This window comes from Protobothrops mucrosquamatus, unplaced genomic scaffold, assembly GCF_001527695.2.
Source record: "Protobothrops mucrosquamatus isolate PMUCROS unplaced genomic scaffold, P.Mucros_1.0 scaffold162, whole genome shotgun sequence".
Lineage (NCBI taxonomy): Eukaryota > Metazoa > Chordata > Lepidosauria > Squamata > Viperidae > Protobothrops > Protobothrops mucrosquamatus.
Genome location: NW_015386525.1, coordinates 574,640 through 592,586, shown reverse-complemented (window position 1 = coordinate 592,586; position 17,947 = coordinate 574,640). Strand labels below are relative to the sequence as shown.

The following is a 17,947-nucleotide window of genomic DNA, read 5'->3' as shown; positions in this document are numbered from 1 at the left end:
TACGCTCCCACAGAGAGGGTCTCCTCAGGGTGCCGTCAGCCAGACAGTGCCGGTTGGCGACCCCCAGGGGGAGAGCCTTCTCTGTTGGAGCCCCCACCCTCTGGAACGAGCTGCCCCCAGAGATCCGGGTGATTCCGGATCTCCCCTCCTTCCGCCGCGCCCTCAAGACATGGCTGTTTCAGCAGGCAGGACTGGCCTAAGGATATTTTTACTATTGGATTTTTAATCAACTTTTAAAAATAAGGAAAGGCCTATTTAAATATATTTTTTAATCTGTTTTAATTTTGTATATTGTATCAATTGTTCTGTTTTAATTGGCTGTAAGCCGCCCTGAGTCCACCAGGAGAAGGGCGGGATATAAATGCAATAAAACTTAAAAACTTAAACTACACTTGGGAAAAGCAGCTGGGCTCATTGCTCTCTCATACAAATGTTTAGTTTGCTATGGAAAACAATTCACTCACAAGCATCCATGTTGGGGTTCCAGCTGGCTGGCTAATTGAGCCCCAGCCTGGCATTTTTAGGAACATGCTAACATCCATGGGCAGCCTGACTTAATCCAGGCTCTTAACCTACAAAATGTGGGTGTGTAGGAGAAAATGAGATAAGGCGAAGACAGCAAGCAAATGAAGAGGGAAGCCAGATCCAGACTTTTACAACCATTACAGGTAAGCAAAAGTGATGTCAGTCAACTTCCAGGATCAGCATCTATGGTAAACAACACATTGTAGTGTGATTCTGTCTGGAGCTTGGCTTGGGACCTCGGCTGCAGTGCTCAGTAGCAACAATGGTGAGGCAGGACCTAGTTGCAAAAATGCAAGAACCTTTGGAGGGAGGGAAAGATTGTATGCTGCTTGCCACTTAAGAGTTTTACCAGTTGAGGATAGAGCACCAAAGACTTAATTACATGGCTACATCGACTTATTTGGTTGATTAAATTTATTTGCTGCCACCTCATTTCAAAGCGAAGGAAGATGGAATTAGCCTAGGGCACTAGCCTATTATGGAAGGTATAGTAAAGTAAAGCATTGTGTCCAATTATCTTCTAGTGCAGTCCTTGGAAAACAAACCTCACATTAATGTATACTTTTTCCTGGTCCTGCCCTGTTTTTGGAGGTATGGTTTTAGTAGAGTGAGAAATAGATATATACACAAACAACATACACATAAAGGTACACACTTATAAATGTGTGGCGCATGGAAGCATTTATTGGGCAGGGAGAGAATTTTTAGAAGTCACTTCAACTAGTGTTGGCAGTGGTAACTTGACACGTATGGTAAGTATACTGTGCAGGATTTTAGCCTAGTTTTTTTTCCTGCCACTTCTATCTTTTTTGGTCTGTGTTGAGGGTCTATCTTAAAAATCAGGGTTATTTTTTTGATAAATGTGATATTTGTTTGAGAATACTTATATAATGCAAGTGTTACTCTCTTCCTCTCCTATAGTGTATCACTGCTTAGAAATACTGTTTGATGCAATGTTTCTCAAACTCAGCAACTTGTAAGGTTTGTTGACTTCAATTCAGTGTGCTGGCTGGAAAATTTTGGGAGTTGAAGTCCAAAATACTAAACTTGCTGAAGTTGAGGAACACAGGTTTAGTATATTTGTATTTCCTTTATGTGTCAGGATAATATATAAAATGGTCCTTTACTATAGACAACTTGCTGGAATAAGAAAGACTTGACTTTATATATGACAATTCTTAAGGATTCTGTGCTAGAAAAACTCCCAACATCTGCCCACCCCACACTGCTTGCTGCCTATAAATAAAACAGCATACTATAAAGTCTGTTGATTTGAAAAGAAATAATTTTAAATATGCAAGACAACTTTTTTGCCTATTAAAGTTCCATTTTATTTTTACTGCTTCATCTTGGTTATTGGAATTTTATGTCAAGACTAATTTTCAGCATATTTAGGCAAGGATAGGGAAACTGAGGACCTTGCCTGTGTTTTAGTTATAGTTTGGAAATGGAGTAAGTTACTTGTTTTCCCTTGGTGCTATTCAGAAACATGATCAAGAGGAAATTATAAAGATGAGCTTCAGTGAATGTGGGAATTCAAAGGCAATACTGACCTCCTAGTTCTCAGTATTTACAGCTGACGTATGATGCATAGAAGGGACAATTTTTTTAATGTATTTTATTTCTCTATTGACCAGCAGAGGGCAGAAATGCCATAGCAAAATATATTCAATAGAACCACCATTTGACATTCTCAACATAGTGCTAGGAACATATGTTGACTCTGAGAACATTTGCTAACATGATGGGCATATGGCATATCGAAAGTTCCTCTGTATGAATGTTCCTTGCTATAATTCTTGCCCATTTAGCCTATTAGTGGCCTTCCATATTTAATCATATATTTCCCACTTTGTTGCTGGGCTTATGTTTTTTTACGAGGATAAATAAAACACAAAAATAATACCCAGAATATGTCGATTTGATTGGGAGAAATGGGGATGTGGGAAAAGGATAGAGGCTGACAAAGGAGCTAAAAGTCCCCTTTGAAAGAATGAATATTTCTATTAGTAGGGATTGTTATATATATTACATGCCCTATATACTGTATCTAAAATGTGCCTTAAAGTTTTAAAAATGGAATATAAAACAATTGCAGTCTTTTAGAGTAATTAAGAAATTTCATGGAAAACTATAATGAAGGTAAAATTCCTAGTGATGTGCCTGTTTGCAGTCAGAGTTTGGAACAATATTCAGAAGTTGAAGTAAATGAGCAGTGGCTGAATTTAAATCAGCATGCTACTGCTGCACTTAGTTGGTATCTATCACAAGTACTCTTCTGTTGCATCTCAGGGAAAATCAGCATTTGTATATTTTAATAGCAAGAACTCAGTTTAAAAAGATTTTCTTCCATGTTAGAAGACGCATCAAAACATGACTACAATTCCAATTACACATCAACTAGTGGAGCATGTTGTATCTGATCTGGTGGTCAAGAGATCATGAAAAAAGACTCAGTGAAAAGAGCCAGAGTGAAATGTGACATAAAGTGAAGTATGAAGTATCAACTTCCTCATTTTGAATTTGTTACTATACAACTAATAAAATGTTTACATATGGGCAATGGGGAATGCCATGGTGTTACAAATATATGTTCACAGATATGTTTGTTTACAAGATCACACACATGCCTTTTGTGATTTAACAAGATACCATTATGATGTTGTTAAAATACTTTACATAAATCTCATAATTTGGTGGGAATTATACCTTATGGTCTACCAGATTTTTTCAACTCTCTAAAGTCATCCACTTAAATATGAGACCTATAATAAGAGAATGCAAATCATGTTCATTGTATAGAATATTTATATACAAAGCCCCAAAATGACTTATTAAAATACCATTAAAGCAAATGCTATAGAGAGAAAAAGTGAAGCTAAAATGAAGGAAATGACATATATTTTCTGACATTCCTTAGTGCTTCCATTTCAGACTGTTTATTTTTATTCATTTATTACTAGATTTATATCCTGTCTTTTTTCCTTCAGAAATTTAACCACATATAAATTTGAAAAGAAATATAGTATAGGATAAATGTCCAAACACAAGGTACCAATTAACTATTGCATGAATTAGTTTTGTCTTTTGTTAGAGCACTGTGGGAATGGAAAGGGCAGAAATATATTCCCTCTTTTGACGCAGTTCCATGCAGTAATAGAGTCCTGAAGGCTTTCTCTTTGTATTGATGATTCTGGTATGATATGATGAAAAAGTCAATTAAGAAACAATAGCAGTGCATCAAGCAATAGGGTAGTACAGGCATGCTGGTTTCACCAAGCACGCTGACCAGGTTTTATCAAATTGGCCTAATTGAACAGATGAGTTCTGTTACAATTGTAGACGATCATCAGCTCTGGCAAGCATTCTACTTTTCTTTATATCTTCTATGTCTCCTTCCAGAATCTAGGAGTGGCACATTGAGGGAAGCAACTTCATTCTAAACTGTCAGGCCCTACTTCACCAACTGCTTCAAAGGGAAGAATATAGGAATGAATCATAGATCCATCCTAGACAGTGACCTCAGTCTTGCTATTAGTGGAAAAAAGCCGTTGTTGCTGGGCATAATGAGTGGGGGTTTGGCTGAAGACCTCAGGCAGCTTCTCAATACTGAACTGACGCCTGGTGGCATAAGCTTGTCGTCGAAATTCAGGATGGCTGTGATCCCAGCCCCCTTTGAAGACAGGACTGCCTGCATTGGTTTTCATCACTTTAGTTTTCTGTCCTGGTGTCCCCAAGCCAATGAGAGCAGTGCTTTCTGGAAAAGGTGGGAGGTCATTTTGATGAAGTGTCAGGGGAGAAAATGACAAGGTGCCTGACGATGGCATCTCCACCATGGGAAACCTCTTGTAGAATTCTTCGGGGGCACTTTCTACAGGGGAATATATGGGTGTGGGGAGAGGAGGGAATGAAAAACAATTATTAAGTTGATAGAAATTCTAGTAGCTTTCCTGATGGCTACCCTCCCTAGCATCTCTAACTCTTTTTTTTTGTTTGTCTCTCTTGTTAGTGTCACAAGAAGGTTAAGACTGTTATAATTAATTTAACCAATAATTAAATCTTTCAACTTATTTCCAGAAATATGACAACAGCTACAGCCTGAGCTATTCATGGCAGGCATGCCACAGCTTAGCTACTCATTGCTTAATATGTGTAAAACTTACTCAAAGAAGGAGGGGAAAACCCACATGTACAGGTGCATAATGTAGTGATTAATATGTGTTAAAGAGCAGCTAATAAACATTAAAGTATAATTGGGAACACCTCTTAGTCATTTCCTGGGTATTCAAAACACCTCCTCTGCAGTAAGGCTAAGAGGCATACATTCTTTGCCCTGTTCAAGCCTTTTTTATGTCTCTAAATTTGTTACATTTTTAGTTCTAGCTGTTGTTTTTTTTCTTCCCCTGTAATCAGGGTTGTCTATTCCTTCCCACCTCATCTAATCCTCTCTGACATTAGTGAAATTCAGAAGCTACAACCCAGCAGAGTGGAATGTCAACAACAATGAGGTGATGTCATCTGGTGTACAGCAATGGGGGTGAGCGGGCATGAAGACAGTGAGCTTCAGCCCCAAACACTAAGGCCGTGTTCCAGTTCTCACTGCATTTGGTCCAGATATTCCAATGCTATGTCAATGAGCATGCAAACACAATGGCACCTACCTACAGCCTTGAGAGTTGCATATTTGGCATAGTCTGAAGCCTGGTTAGGTAAAACACTTGTCATTTGCAGCTGATTGTTATGCGAGTGTGATAGCCCAATCTGTGAGATTGTGGAGGAGTTGATTACAGCATTGTTCAGGTGTTTCTGATCTGAAGGGAAAAAGGATGGCAAGTGTAAATTTAAACAGCCCACCTTAAGTAGTTTACATTACATTTGCCAGCCCCTCAGGCAAGTTACCTGCATTGGTACTTCTTAAGTTTTACCATAGTCAGAGGTGATGGGCGGGTGCAATGGAAGGAAATCAGAAATTGGCATTTAAATACATGGGCAAATAAGAAGAGACAGCTCTGCCCAACAGAGAACTGAAGAATGCCAAAGAAATAGTAGCATACCACCCCTTTTTGTATAGTCTAAACTTATTGGCAAGATAGAAATTTTAGGCGTGTATTAGTTGGACAAATTGGATCTTTAGATTAGAATCTGTTTCATACTGGCAGATATAGTCATGTATGGATGCATGGAGGTTGACTTGGCTACCCACTCTCATGATAATAGGCTGCATGTCTCTGCAAGAAAGATCCATATTCTGCTACTCTAGAACATCAGAATGGAATGATTTAAGGGACACAACTATCACCAACCTTTGATAAGTATTTCTAAAATGTACTTATTTACTTGTGGATATGTCATTCACAGCAAGAAGGCAAACAGATGTAGTACAACTAATGTATTGTGGATGAACTATAAAAGCTTAAGCCACTTGCTTTGATATGTTGAAATGGTTATATCCAGAATTCAAAGGCTTTGTTGTCTGGATGTTACAATGTAAACATATATCAGTTAAAAAAAACAGTTAAAGTTCCACAAAGTTCCATTTACCAACTTGGTATATTGAGGTGGAAGGAAGGGAGAGCATGGTATAAGCATAGGGATGGCATTCCCTTTTCAGACTACCTATTGTCTAGAAGAGATGTTGCATGTTAATCTGAGTACAGGTAGTCCTCAAGTTATGAGTGTAATGGACCCTGCCCATTCCACATGTAACTCGAAAACTCATAGAGTGAATCTCGTACCTCGAACGAGATTACTCCCTTGCTCGTTAAAACACATGCAGCTCGTTAAGCGAACATGAGATATCTCAGGATGGGGAAGGCCATGGAGGGCCTAGTAATGGAACAGGCCCCCAAGGCCTCCCCGACCCACTAAGATACTGCATGCTTTCCCCTCCCTTCCTGCTGCACCGGATTCACCTGGAAAAAAATCTGTCTCCTCTCTGCCACGGTTCCTGCTGCCACCCGGATTTGAGCCTGGGGGACGCTTCTGCAGCTCCCCTGCGGCCCAATCCGGGCTCCAGAGGCCTTTTCCAGGCTGCTGCTGTCCATATCTAAGGCCAGTGGATGCTTCCATGTCCCCCTGTGGCCCGATCCAGGGTCTGGAGGTGTTTTCCAGGCTGCTGCCTTCCAGATCTAAGGCCAGGGAACACTTCTGGGTCCCCCCGTGGCCCAATCCGGGCTCCGGAGGCCTTTTCCAGGCCGCTGTCACACAGATTTCAGGTTGGAGAATGCTTCTGCACCCCCGTGGCCCGAACCGCAGGCTTCAAATCTGGGCAGCAGCAGCCTAGAAAAGGCCTCTGGAGCCTGAATCGGGCCGGGGCAGGGCGCGGAAGCATCCCCCAGCCTTAGATCCAGGCGGCAGTGGCCTGGAAAATGCTTCCAGACCCCGGATTGGGCCACAGGGGTGTGTGGAAGCATTTCCCGGCCTCAGATCCAGGCTGTAGCAGCCTGAAAAAGGCCTCCATAGCCCCGATCTAGCATCAGGAGGTCACGTGGAAGCGTCCCCCAGCTTCGATTCCCTTCTCTGTTGCAGAGAACAGAGGCCTAAAGTACCATGAAATCACGTGAGATCAGTGGCGTGAGATCTCGCCCCACTGATCTTGCGTGATCTTGCATTATTTTAGGCTTCCATTCTCTGCGAACGCACCGAAGGCCTGGAGCAACCAAGAAAGCGAAGGATCTTGATCTTCGCAGGGTGAGTATTGAAGGCCTGGTGCCTAGGGAGACCGGGGGTGGGGGTGGGGAGGGAGGGAGGGAATAACCAGGGTGAATGTTTCAGAGCCACTGCGGTCACTCGTAAGGGCGAACAACTGCTGTGGTACTGCAATACTCATAACTTCGGGACTTGCTTGTAAGCACTAGGGGGCACTCATCATGTAACTTTGAAAGAGTGTTAAGTGAATGCTCGTAACTCGGAGATTACCTACACTCTTTCCTCTATCCCAGTTATAAAATGGCATCCCTTCTAACTCTTATGGCAGAGGAATAATCCCTCAGATTCTCTTTTTTGTCTTTAGCTTAGATATACTGTAGGTGTGTGCATATGTGAATGCATGGAGGTGAGCAGGCAGATTATCTTACCTTTGTTACTTGTGGGAGATCCCCGAGAAAGGCTATCACCAATCTGGACCTGCACACTGCTGATATGGCCATCAGGCAAGTGATCAGATGAGTTGTGACCAGGCTGCTTTAGAAGATCTGTGAGTGTTCTAGAAAAGATGCATGAAGAAGTTACTTGCCAACTGTCTCATGAAAAGATTCTCACTTATTGGTATCCACTTTGTGTACCATTGTTTAATAGTATGGCTAGCTGCACTTGCTGCTCATTTGTTTACTTGGGCAACCAGGAAATACTTGGTATGGATGATATATTTCCTTAGAACTTGAAACATTGAAAATATTCTAGGAGGCTTCTAAGCAAAACATGGACAACTACCTATCAGGCTGTTGCAAAGCAGATTCCCTACATTACATTGTTTTAGGCATTGGGTTTTTTTAGGGAGCTCAAAAGAAAAAACACAGTTTCTCCCATCATTTTTATTTTGACAATAATGATATTGTGAAATAGCTTGGGATGATAATTGCTGAGTGCTGTAGAAGGATTACCTTCTTCATCTTTATCAGAAAGAATGGGAGGAGAAAGGCTCCAAGGAAAAGCAACATACTTTTAGGATGTTTGGCTGTTGAAAATGGTTAACAGTAGATAGAATGTATAAATAGAACAAATTCAATTCTGTCTTATTAAAAGAATTATAAAAAGGGATATGCCAGATTATCTTTTTTTATTCAAATGTTAGGTTTCCACTATAGCTGCACATTTATACTATATTTTTCCCCCAAATATTGTTCTTGAATGAATGAAAATCAATACAAACAACATGCACGAACTTGTTTGAATTGTTTATTAAAAACTAATGCATTGAGGGCCATTTCACTGCCAAGGCCCAGCCATAAGATTTTCCATTTCCAAGATTTTCCTTTGTGAGAACATGAAAAAAAAATTGTATGTGTCCTGCAAAAATCCAGTTAACCACTAGGTGACTGTAAAGAGAAATAGAAAATGCTACTTGGCTTCCTGATAGTTATGTGGCTTTTGAAACCTATATATGATGTGCATAATTTCCCTTTGGAGAGGAGGGATCCATTTCCCACTTTAAAAGATAAGAGTTACCTACTTATAAAGAATTAACCTTGGAACCAAGAAGCATCTCTGGGAACACCTTACTGATAACTGGCTGGAAAAAGGGATTGGCTGTTTCAGAGAAGGGATTGGAAGATATGAACCAGAATATATGCTTCACCATAATGAATTGTGTGATAGTATGATAGTTCTAGATCTAGATCTTTCCAGTCATAACCCAATACTATATTACACAATTTAGTCTACATTCTACTCCATGGCTAGATTCACACAACTATGAACTAAGGTTTAACAGTAACCACAGTTGACTAGGTTCATACAATATACTGAGCTATAAAACTTGCTTTACAAACGATGGCTGGTTCGAACACTGGGTTAACTCAATTTAAACCAACCATGTTACAATCAGGGCTTTTTTTTCTCATAGAACGTCCAGAATGGAGTTCCGGCACCTTTTTTGGATGGAACCTTGTAGGGTAGGCAAGGCGGGTTGTATGACGTGTGTGAGTTCCGGCACCTTTTTTTTTTTTTTTTTTTTTTAGAAAAAAAGCACTGGTTACAATGATATACTTTATTCTTTTGTCAGATGTAGTCTAGCTACATAATTTTCAGGAGCACTTAGGGAATGAGCTGCAAAACAACCTCACAAGAAAATGATGACAATTTGCAAGAAATGGTTTGAAAGAGGAATAAGATAAACTATGGAATACATATAGGAGAAAATTCTATATTTGAAAGATACCAAATTGTATTAAAAGGATCTGTCCTGGATTCTCAGTTTTTGTTCCCTTCTATGAGTTTATGTTTTTAGTAGGTTCTAATTTGTATTTACTGGGAGTTGAACTCGACTTGAGAGATTATTTACCTACTGTAGTTTTAATTAGTGTGGATAGACTGTTAGGCTACAATTGGAAGGACAAAAGTTCAAACCTCTCTCTTGCCATGAAGTTACTAACCTTGACCTCCTCCCTCTTTCCTCATAACATTGTTGGGAGCAAACATGAGAGTCTATACATCCCAGGAACAACCAAGCAAATGGCATAAATGTAATAAACAATATTATATTGAATCAGCCTGTGACTCATATTCATGCTTTCAACTGGCAAAGACCTTTATTCCTGTGATAAATTAGAATTGTTTGTTTCACAGTGGGGGAAAGTCTGACTGTTTGTATCCTGGCAACATTTCAAAATTCCTAAAATTTCCCCAAAAGTCCCAAGGTAAAATCTTAGGGACGATAGAGAGCATCTTCTCCATTTTTGGTTCAAGATAGAGGCTTTGCAACTGCAGCATCCCCCAATGGGTGACCACCCAGCCTCTGCAGAAATATCTTATGAGACTCCTTCTTATCTTCTCAAACCCATCTGTACTTTTGGCTTCTTGCTAAGCTTAGCTTGTCACTAACCACATGCCAGCCAAGAATTGATTGCATTTGGCTAACACACTTAATCTGACCTTTGAATTAACCCATTTTCTGCTTTCATAGAGTACTGAACTATGAACAAAGTAAATGGCCTGGGTACACATGACATGCTAAGCCATATAACCCAACCAATCCCTTAAGGTTAAAACTAACCAACTTTACCCATTGTGTAAACTATGCATTTAACTATCCTAGTTCAAACAGGTGCACAAACAGACTTTATGAGACAAAACTAATATATCCATACCACATTTGCTAATGCAAATGGATTGTTTTCATGCAGGTAAAGGAGACCGATGCAACTAGCACCTCTTCCTCAGTCTCAAATTCATACCTGTGAATTCTCTGCACTAAATACCCAATTTTTTTTCCCAGCAGCAGATCTCAGAGTACATGTCTACTGAATTGAAAATAGCTCTCTCTTATTTATTGCAGGAGTGTGTTATGAAGTACACTGTGTCTCCCCTAGCACCAGATTTGTTTTTTAGAAGTCTGTACAGTATTATTTTTTTCTAAGAAATAGCTGAAGTCATCATACAAAGGTAAATCAAAGAATTCATAAAAAGGTGGCACAGACATACAAGTGGGTATTAGATTTACAGACTTGCTTAGGAATCATAAGCAATTGCATACATGTAGATGTTTGTCTTACTGTAGAGCTGACTATAATGAGAGGCGGTATACTGATTAAATAACTTATTTACGAGTTCCCCAAACATGACCCACTGGAGAGGGCCAAACTATCATGAACAATCCTTCAAACCAGAAACTAATAAAAAAGAATATTTGTAAGAGTTTAAATGAGGGGTCCTTGGTACTCTCTGAACTGGGTTGTTTTCTTACAGACATTTCATTACCCAAAGTAGGCAACATCATCCATGCCAATGATGATGGCATTGGTGTTGGCATCCTAGGGTTGTCTAATAAGCCTGTGAAAACAGACAGTACATGAATAAAAAAAGGACCAATAGCAAAAACATTGTTACAAACTATGTAAATCAGTAAACCTCCTCGATGCAGACAAAAGAAGCGACCAAAGCAAAATAGCTAAGGGAAACCAAGGAATCACTCAATTAATCCCTCAGAGTGTGTAACCCTCCCGTTTCAGGGAAAATTGTTTCCATATCAGCATTCCTGTTCAGTATATTTTCTTGATAGTCAGGGAGAGGTTTTCTTTTTTGGGTGTGCACACAAACATGTTGCCTCTAGTCTTCTTATTTATATATTTAAATATATTTTTCCTGCATGTCCACATATATGTGATGCATCTGTGCACATATTGAAAGAGGAAATCTCTCTCTTCTGGAGGGGTGGGGACAATAAAGCTCTCTAGGTTGCATGGCAAATTTCTCAGATGGGAAATCTTAGACCTCCTTTCAAAAGCTAGGAGAGCGGACCTCCTTTTGTACCTGGAGCTTGGAGAGAAAAGTCGGTTTCAAGGACTGTCTCTGGGGGGGGGGGGGAAAGAGGTGCTGGCAGAAATATCACTTCGGTTTGAGACTCCAAAAATCTAGATGGCCACCAGACAGCAACGAAGAGTTTACTACAGATATTTGCTATTCTAGTGGTTACTTTTCACAATATATGTTGAGGCTGCCACACTTGCCTGCAGGCCTCTTCCACTTGCCAGCTCCCCCCCTCCCCCATCATGTTGTCCTTCATTCCTGTATGGGTCACACTGATCCTGCAGCAGATGATGACCACAGAAGTAGTCCTCAACTTACAACAGTTCATTTACTGACCACTCACAGTTACAAGGGCACTGAAAAAAGTAACACACCCACTTTCACACTTATGGCCGTTGCAGCATCCCCATGATCATGTAATCAAAATTCTGACACTTGGCAACTGAGTCATAGTATTTATGACAGTTGATGAGTCCCAAAGTCATGTGATCACATTTTGCAACCTTCTTACAAGCAAAGTCAATGGGGAAGCCAGATTCACTTAACAACTGTGTTACTAATTTAACAACTGCAGTGATTCACTTAACAACTGTGGCAAGAAAGGTCGTAAAATGAGGGGAAAATTCACTTAACAAATGTTCCACTTAGCAACAGATGTTTGGGGCTCAATTGTGATCATAAGCCAAGGACTACCTGTAGTTGTTCTTTTTTTTTTTTTCAAGACTGACCTCAAAGAAGCTGCAGTACCTGCCTTGACTATATTAATGCTGCTGCTCTCTGCTCAGCTAAGCAGGAAAGTTGATGTGAGAAACATCATGGCCGTCTGGTACGAAACATCATGGCCGGCTGATGTGAGAAACATCATGGCCGGCTGACTGCTGGACCTGTATTGATTGTCTTTTCTCTTTTGAAATGTGGGATTTGAGGAGGAAGGTGCTGTTTCTTCCAGTTTCCTTTCATTGATTGGCAAAGGTTTTAATGCTAGGGCATTTGTTGTGCTGAGCTAGACCTGAAAGGCACTCCTATTTTAATGAGGCTTGTTTATCTCTTAAACTTGTGAATCGATCTAAACTGGCATAGGGGAGGAAAAGTTCGTATCATCTCTGTCTAGCTCAGAAATAAAGCTACAAAAAAATACTGTGGCGATAACAAACTGTCCATCAAGGAAACGGTAAATATCTAACAGCAGAAGATGACATTGCCTTCAGCAGGTCTTCCTTGCCTGCATGGTTAGAGCTGAAACTGGTCACAGACCTCTCATGAATCACTGCCAGCTGAGTGAAGGGCTGTTGGCAAGCAAGGGTACAATGAAGGGCATAATCAGTACTGGCACAGAAGCAGTTTACTGACGAGGGCTTCACACTGACTTTTGAATTATTAGGTTGGGAAACTGCTAGGGTTGAGGCGAAGAGATCAGGAAAATATCATTGAATTCAGAGGCAGGAGTCATGTTTAAAAGTCAACAGAATTTAATAAGTATTCAGAATAATATTTCATAGTTTACATGCTATTTTTCTAGCCTTTTCACATTAATAAATTATACTAGAATCCAGTTCTTGTTATGCTGATAAAAACTCCTGCCAGTTAATAACATATTCTTCTGACTCCCTTTGCTGTCATACAAAATGTATTGTCCACATGACTGAATGGGTAAATATTTTAATGGCATTGATTGGCTATTCATTGACCAATAGTATCTTTATCCTATCCTCCTTCCAGGCATGTTCTCATGAAAATGTATTCTGGCCACAAGAATTTACCACTGACAAGGTTAGTCTGTTCAGCTGAAACATCTCCCCCTAAACAGAGAGGGAAGTGACATAAATAACACAATAAGGAAATGACATAGACAATTCAGAAAACATCAGAACGTGGTTAAATTATGCATAAAACATGGGCTGGGGATGAGACTAAGACCAGAATCAGGGCAATAAGGTATAACATTCCAGTTGCCAGACCATACTGGCAATTTTGTGATGCTGTGAAGAGCTAATGAATCAAGGATCATTGAGCTTTCACTGAGCTAATTATATCAATGTCTTAAAAGCTCATTTAGATTAACTGCAAAAACATTTGCTTCATCATTTGCCCATTATTTCTGATTACTTGAGATCACACACATGGGAAGAATGGAAGAAGTGCTAGGAATTCTGAAGCAAGACTATCAAGCAAGGGATGCTATTGGTAAAGGATGAAAAATGTGACAGGAAAATGTAAAATGAGTAGGAACTTAGTATTAGAACAATTGATTTAATTTGATGGCTGGAAGAAGATCACAATGAGTCCTGAATTAGTAAACTACAGTATATTTAGCCTTTATTCCAGTTCTCAACTTATAAGCAACATTATATATCTCAGCTGTGTTTAATGACATTTGTTGTTGCCTTTGAATTGATTTTGACTCCTGGAAACTGCCTGGACAAATCCAGGCATTTTCTTTGGAAGTAATTTGCCACTGTCTTCTTCCTAGACTGAGACAGAGTGACTGGCCCAAACCCACACAGCTGGCTTCTACTTAAGGCAAAACTAGAATTCATGGTCTCTCAGTTTGTAATGTGGTGTGTATAGTGTGGTGCAGTGTGCTAAGAAAGAAGGGGAACTCCAATACAATATAGGAGATGAAGGAAGCAAATGCAGGGTCTGCCAAAAAGGATTCAGATGCCTAAGATGCTTATTCCCTAAAGTTCAAAGTATAAGAAACAAACAGGGTGAACTTGAAGTCCTAATAAGTGATACTAACAGAAGACTGGAAAATAGCTAATGTGGTTCCAATCTTCAAAAAGGGGGGGGGGGAAAGATAGATTCAGGAAAATACAAATCAATCTTCCTGGCATTAATACCTGGAAGATCCTGGAAAAGATAATCAAGCAATGGATCTGTGAACACTTAGAAACAAGCAAAGCTACTACTAAAGCTAAGATAGTTTGTCAAAAATAGATCATGCCAGACAAACCTTCTTGCCTTCTTTGACAAAGTGACTAAATTGGTGAAACAGGGAAATACTGTGGATATAATTTACCTAGACTTCAGTTAAGGCATTTGACAAAGTAGACCAGAGCTTTTTAACTGGTGGTACGTACCACCGATGGTACTTTAGCACCTGGCAGGTGGTATGCGACCCCTAGCCAAGTCTAGCAGGGGAGGGAATGGGCTAAAGCGGCGCCACGCAGGCCTGGAGGAGACTAGCTTGGCAGAAGCCCCAGGATCTGCACAAATGGCTGCATGCTGGTTAGAGCTTCTGGCGCACCAGGAGGAGAAAAGGAGGAGGAGGAGGGCTGAGAGAGGAGAAGCTATTAAAGGAGCAGATTTCAGTGGGAGAGAGAAAAAACACGAGAGAGAGAGAGAGAGAGAGAGAGAGAGAGAGAGAGAGAGAGAGAGAGAGAATAGAAGAGGCTTTTGTTAGCAAAGCGGTGAGGAAAGAGCGGGTGAGCAGCCTTTGCGAGCGAAGGTTGAGTGAAAGAGCGAGAGAGAAGCTTTTGCGAGCAACGTGTGAGTGAATGAGAACAAGAGGGCTTTTGTGAGCAACGTGTGAGTGAATGAGAGCAAGAGAGAAGCTTGAGCAAGCAATGTGAGTGAATGAAAGCGAGAGAAGCTTGTGCGAGCAACGTGTGAGAGAATTAGAGCAAGAGAGAAGCTTGTGCGAGCAACGTGAGTGAATGAGAGCGAGAGAGCTTTTGTGAGCAACGAGTGAATGAGAGCAAGAGAGAAGTTTGAACAAGCAAAGTGTGAGTGAATGAGAGCAAGAGAGAAGCTTTTGCGAGCAACGTGAATGAGAGCGAGAGAGCTTTTGCGAGCAAAGTGTGAGTGAAAGAGAGAGAGAGAAGCTTTTGCGAGCAATGTGTGAGTGAATGAGAGCAAGCAAGAAGTTTTTGCTAGCAAAGGGTGAGGAGTGTTGCGAGCGAAGGGTGAGAGGAAAAGGGAAAAGGAAAAGAAAAGCCATTGACTTCTGAGTTCCACTGTTGCAGTAGGAAGGAAGCATTAACATTGAACCTCAACTTTTTACTTTTCCATATTATAAACTAGCCATTTCTATAACAACAAATGAATCTAACTAGTAAAGACCAAAATCCCCCCCCTTTTTTTAATCATCAAGTTTTTGACACCTTGCTAAGCACTGGTGGTACTCGAATATTGTCATGTCCTAAAAGTGGTACAATCTGTGAAAAGATTGAAAAGCTCTGAAGTAGACCACAGTCTATATGTCTTGATAAGATAGAAAACTGTGGGCCAGATAGCATCACATCAGATGGATTCTTAACTGTCTGGCTAACAGCACAAAATGTAGTCCTTAATGGAATTGCATATATGAGGGCAATTTGGAAATAAACCTCCATTTGGTTATCAATGACAGAAACTCGCAGATACAAAACTTTTAAACTTATACACATTAGAAAACTACAACATTATATTACCTTTTGACATAATGTTCATTCAAATTGAGGCACTTGTCATAACGTCTTACAAGTTTTGAAATTCCTTAGTAGTAGTCACTCGGCGCCAAATCTGGGCTATAGGGGGGTGATAAAAACATCCCAACGGAACTACTTCAAAAGTTCTTGGATGTGTCTAGCGGTGTGTGGGTGAGCATTATCGTGAACCAACACCACACCAGAAGTGGTGCCATAGAAAATCCCGCCAAATGTGAAGATGCCAAAGGAGTACTGCTAGTGAAGTTTATGGAGCGTGGTTCACCATCAATTCAGAAGTGTGCTGCAGCTGCCAAAAAAGCCAACACAGTGCTGTTACCAATGCTTTGGTAAGGCCACATTTGGAATACTGCATCCAGATTTGGTCACCATGATGTAAAAAAGATGCTGAGACTCTAGAAAGAGTACAGAAAAGAGCAACAAAAATTTTGTATGCCGCCTGCATCTCATAGATGAGGCTTTCCTTGTTTGTGTGGACCACTTGCTGGCGTGCCATGGCCCGGTAGTGGTCCATGGACTGGGGGTTGGGGACCCCTGCACTAGAAGACCTCCAAGCTCCCTTTCAATTCTATTATTTTGTTATTCTGTCTTTACTCAATGCATCAAACTGGCTCTTAGATGACATACTACACAAACTAGCCCTGGACATTATGGCCCATGGACGACATCCGGCCCTTTGGCTGTCTCTGTCCGGCCCATAGCATTGGCAGTGGGAGGCAAGACATTGGCACCAGGGGGCAATTGGCAGGGGGCAGGTGTTGGTGGGGGGCAGGGCTGCAACCGCAGTGGCCCTCTACCACAGTCCCAGTTTCTCATGTGGTTCCTTGGGAAAATTAATTACCTGACCTTGAACTAGCCAGTAGATGACATGTAGTCCAGCATATTGTATGGACCCATCTTGTACTATTCAACGTGCTGTTCAAATTCAGAAAATTGGGTTAAATGAGAGGGAGAATTAACCAGCTTAATTTATATAAGTCATGAAAGCCCTACCATAGAATCAAAGAAAATTATATAGCAATAAAACCTCAATTTAAGTCAATTAACTTCTCGTGTAATGGACCAAATTTCTGCCACTGTACAACTTTATGCAAATGACTAAAATTCCTGCAATGCCATATTCAGGTTTCACCTTATATTCAAATGAAATAGCTAAGATATTATCTGCCAGGTTAAACATTTTTCATGTTTTCCTGGAAGCAAAAGAAATCTAAATCTCTCTTCACATATTACCCATGAAGTATCCTTTTATGCTTATATACAAGGCTGCTCATCTGTCCATGTTCTTCATATCTCACTGTATCCACAGCTTTGTTTCTCTATCTATATAGTATGTTGAATAGGAATTGCATTGACGAAGACCGAATAGTAAAATTCCCTCGTCTACCGAAATTGTGAACAAGGTTTTAAAAACCATATAAAATCAGAACAAGGAAAACCATGTCATTTTTATGCAATTTACATATGAAAGGGATTTAATAAATCAAATTGTCGGGCTCAAAAAACCAAGAAAGACACATTGAGTTTCTTCTAAGCTATTTCCTTTATTGTTTGCCACTTATATAAACAGAGATCCTGTTCAACTAAAGCAAACAGGTAGTTCTCTTATGACTGGTCACTTAGTGACGGTTCAAAGTTATGACTTACCTGAAAAAGGGGATTTATGAACTGGATCTGAAATTCTGACAGTCAACCTCCTTATGGTCATGTGACTGTAACACAGCACATTTATGGCCATTTGTAGCATCCCCCAATCACATGACAGCTTAATAAAATGGTTTTGTCAAATGCTGGCATTTACTTAGTTTTCGGCAAAATTGCACCCATTGCAAACATCTCTCTTGCCGATGATATGCTAATTTTGCTGCCAAAGCTGGTTCTCCGGCAGTGCTGCTCCTTGGATTTGAATGGGAGCACTTAGGAATGACCCAAGAAGACTTTTGGATAGCGGTGGGCCCATCCGGGAAGGGGATTCTTGAAGATTCCAGTTCCCTTTGGGAGTCATCGGAAAGTCATGGGCATCTATCGTA

The 17,947-nt window shown here is 40.4% G+C and overlaps 1 protein-coding gene across 1 annotated transcript in view; it reads right to left on the bottom strand.

Annotated features, from left to right (window-relative positions):
• Window positions 1-4,034: 4,034 nt before the first annotated feature.
• SHISA8 (shisa family member 8) overlaps window positions 4,035-17,947 on the bottom strand; it is an 82,994-nt gene continuing 69,081 nt past the window's right edge. Inside the window, exons 4-6 of the mRNA XM_015813534.2 lie at window positions 7,602-7,729; window positions 5,187-5,336; window positions 4,035-4,396 (exon numbers count right to left, since the gene is read on the bottom strand). Coding sequence (XP_015669020.2) covers window positions 4,035-4,396; window positions 5,187-5,336; window positions 7,602-7,729 — 640 coding nt within the window. The remainder of the gene's footprint in view (window positions 4,397-5,186; window positions 5,337-7,601; window positions 7,730-17,947) is intronic.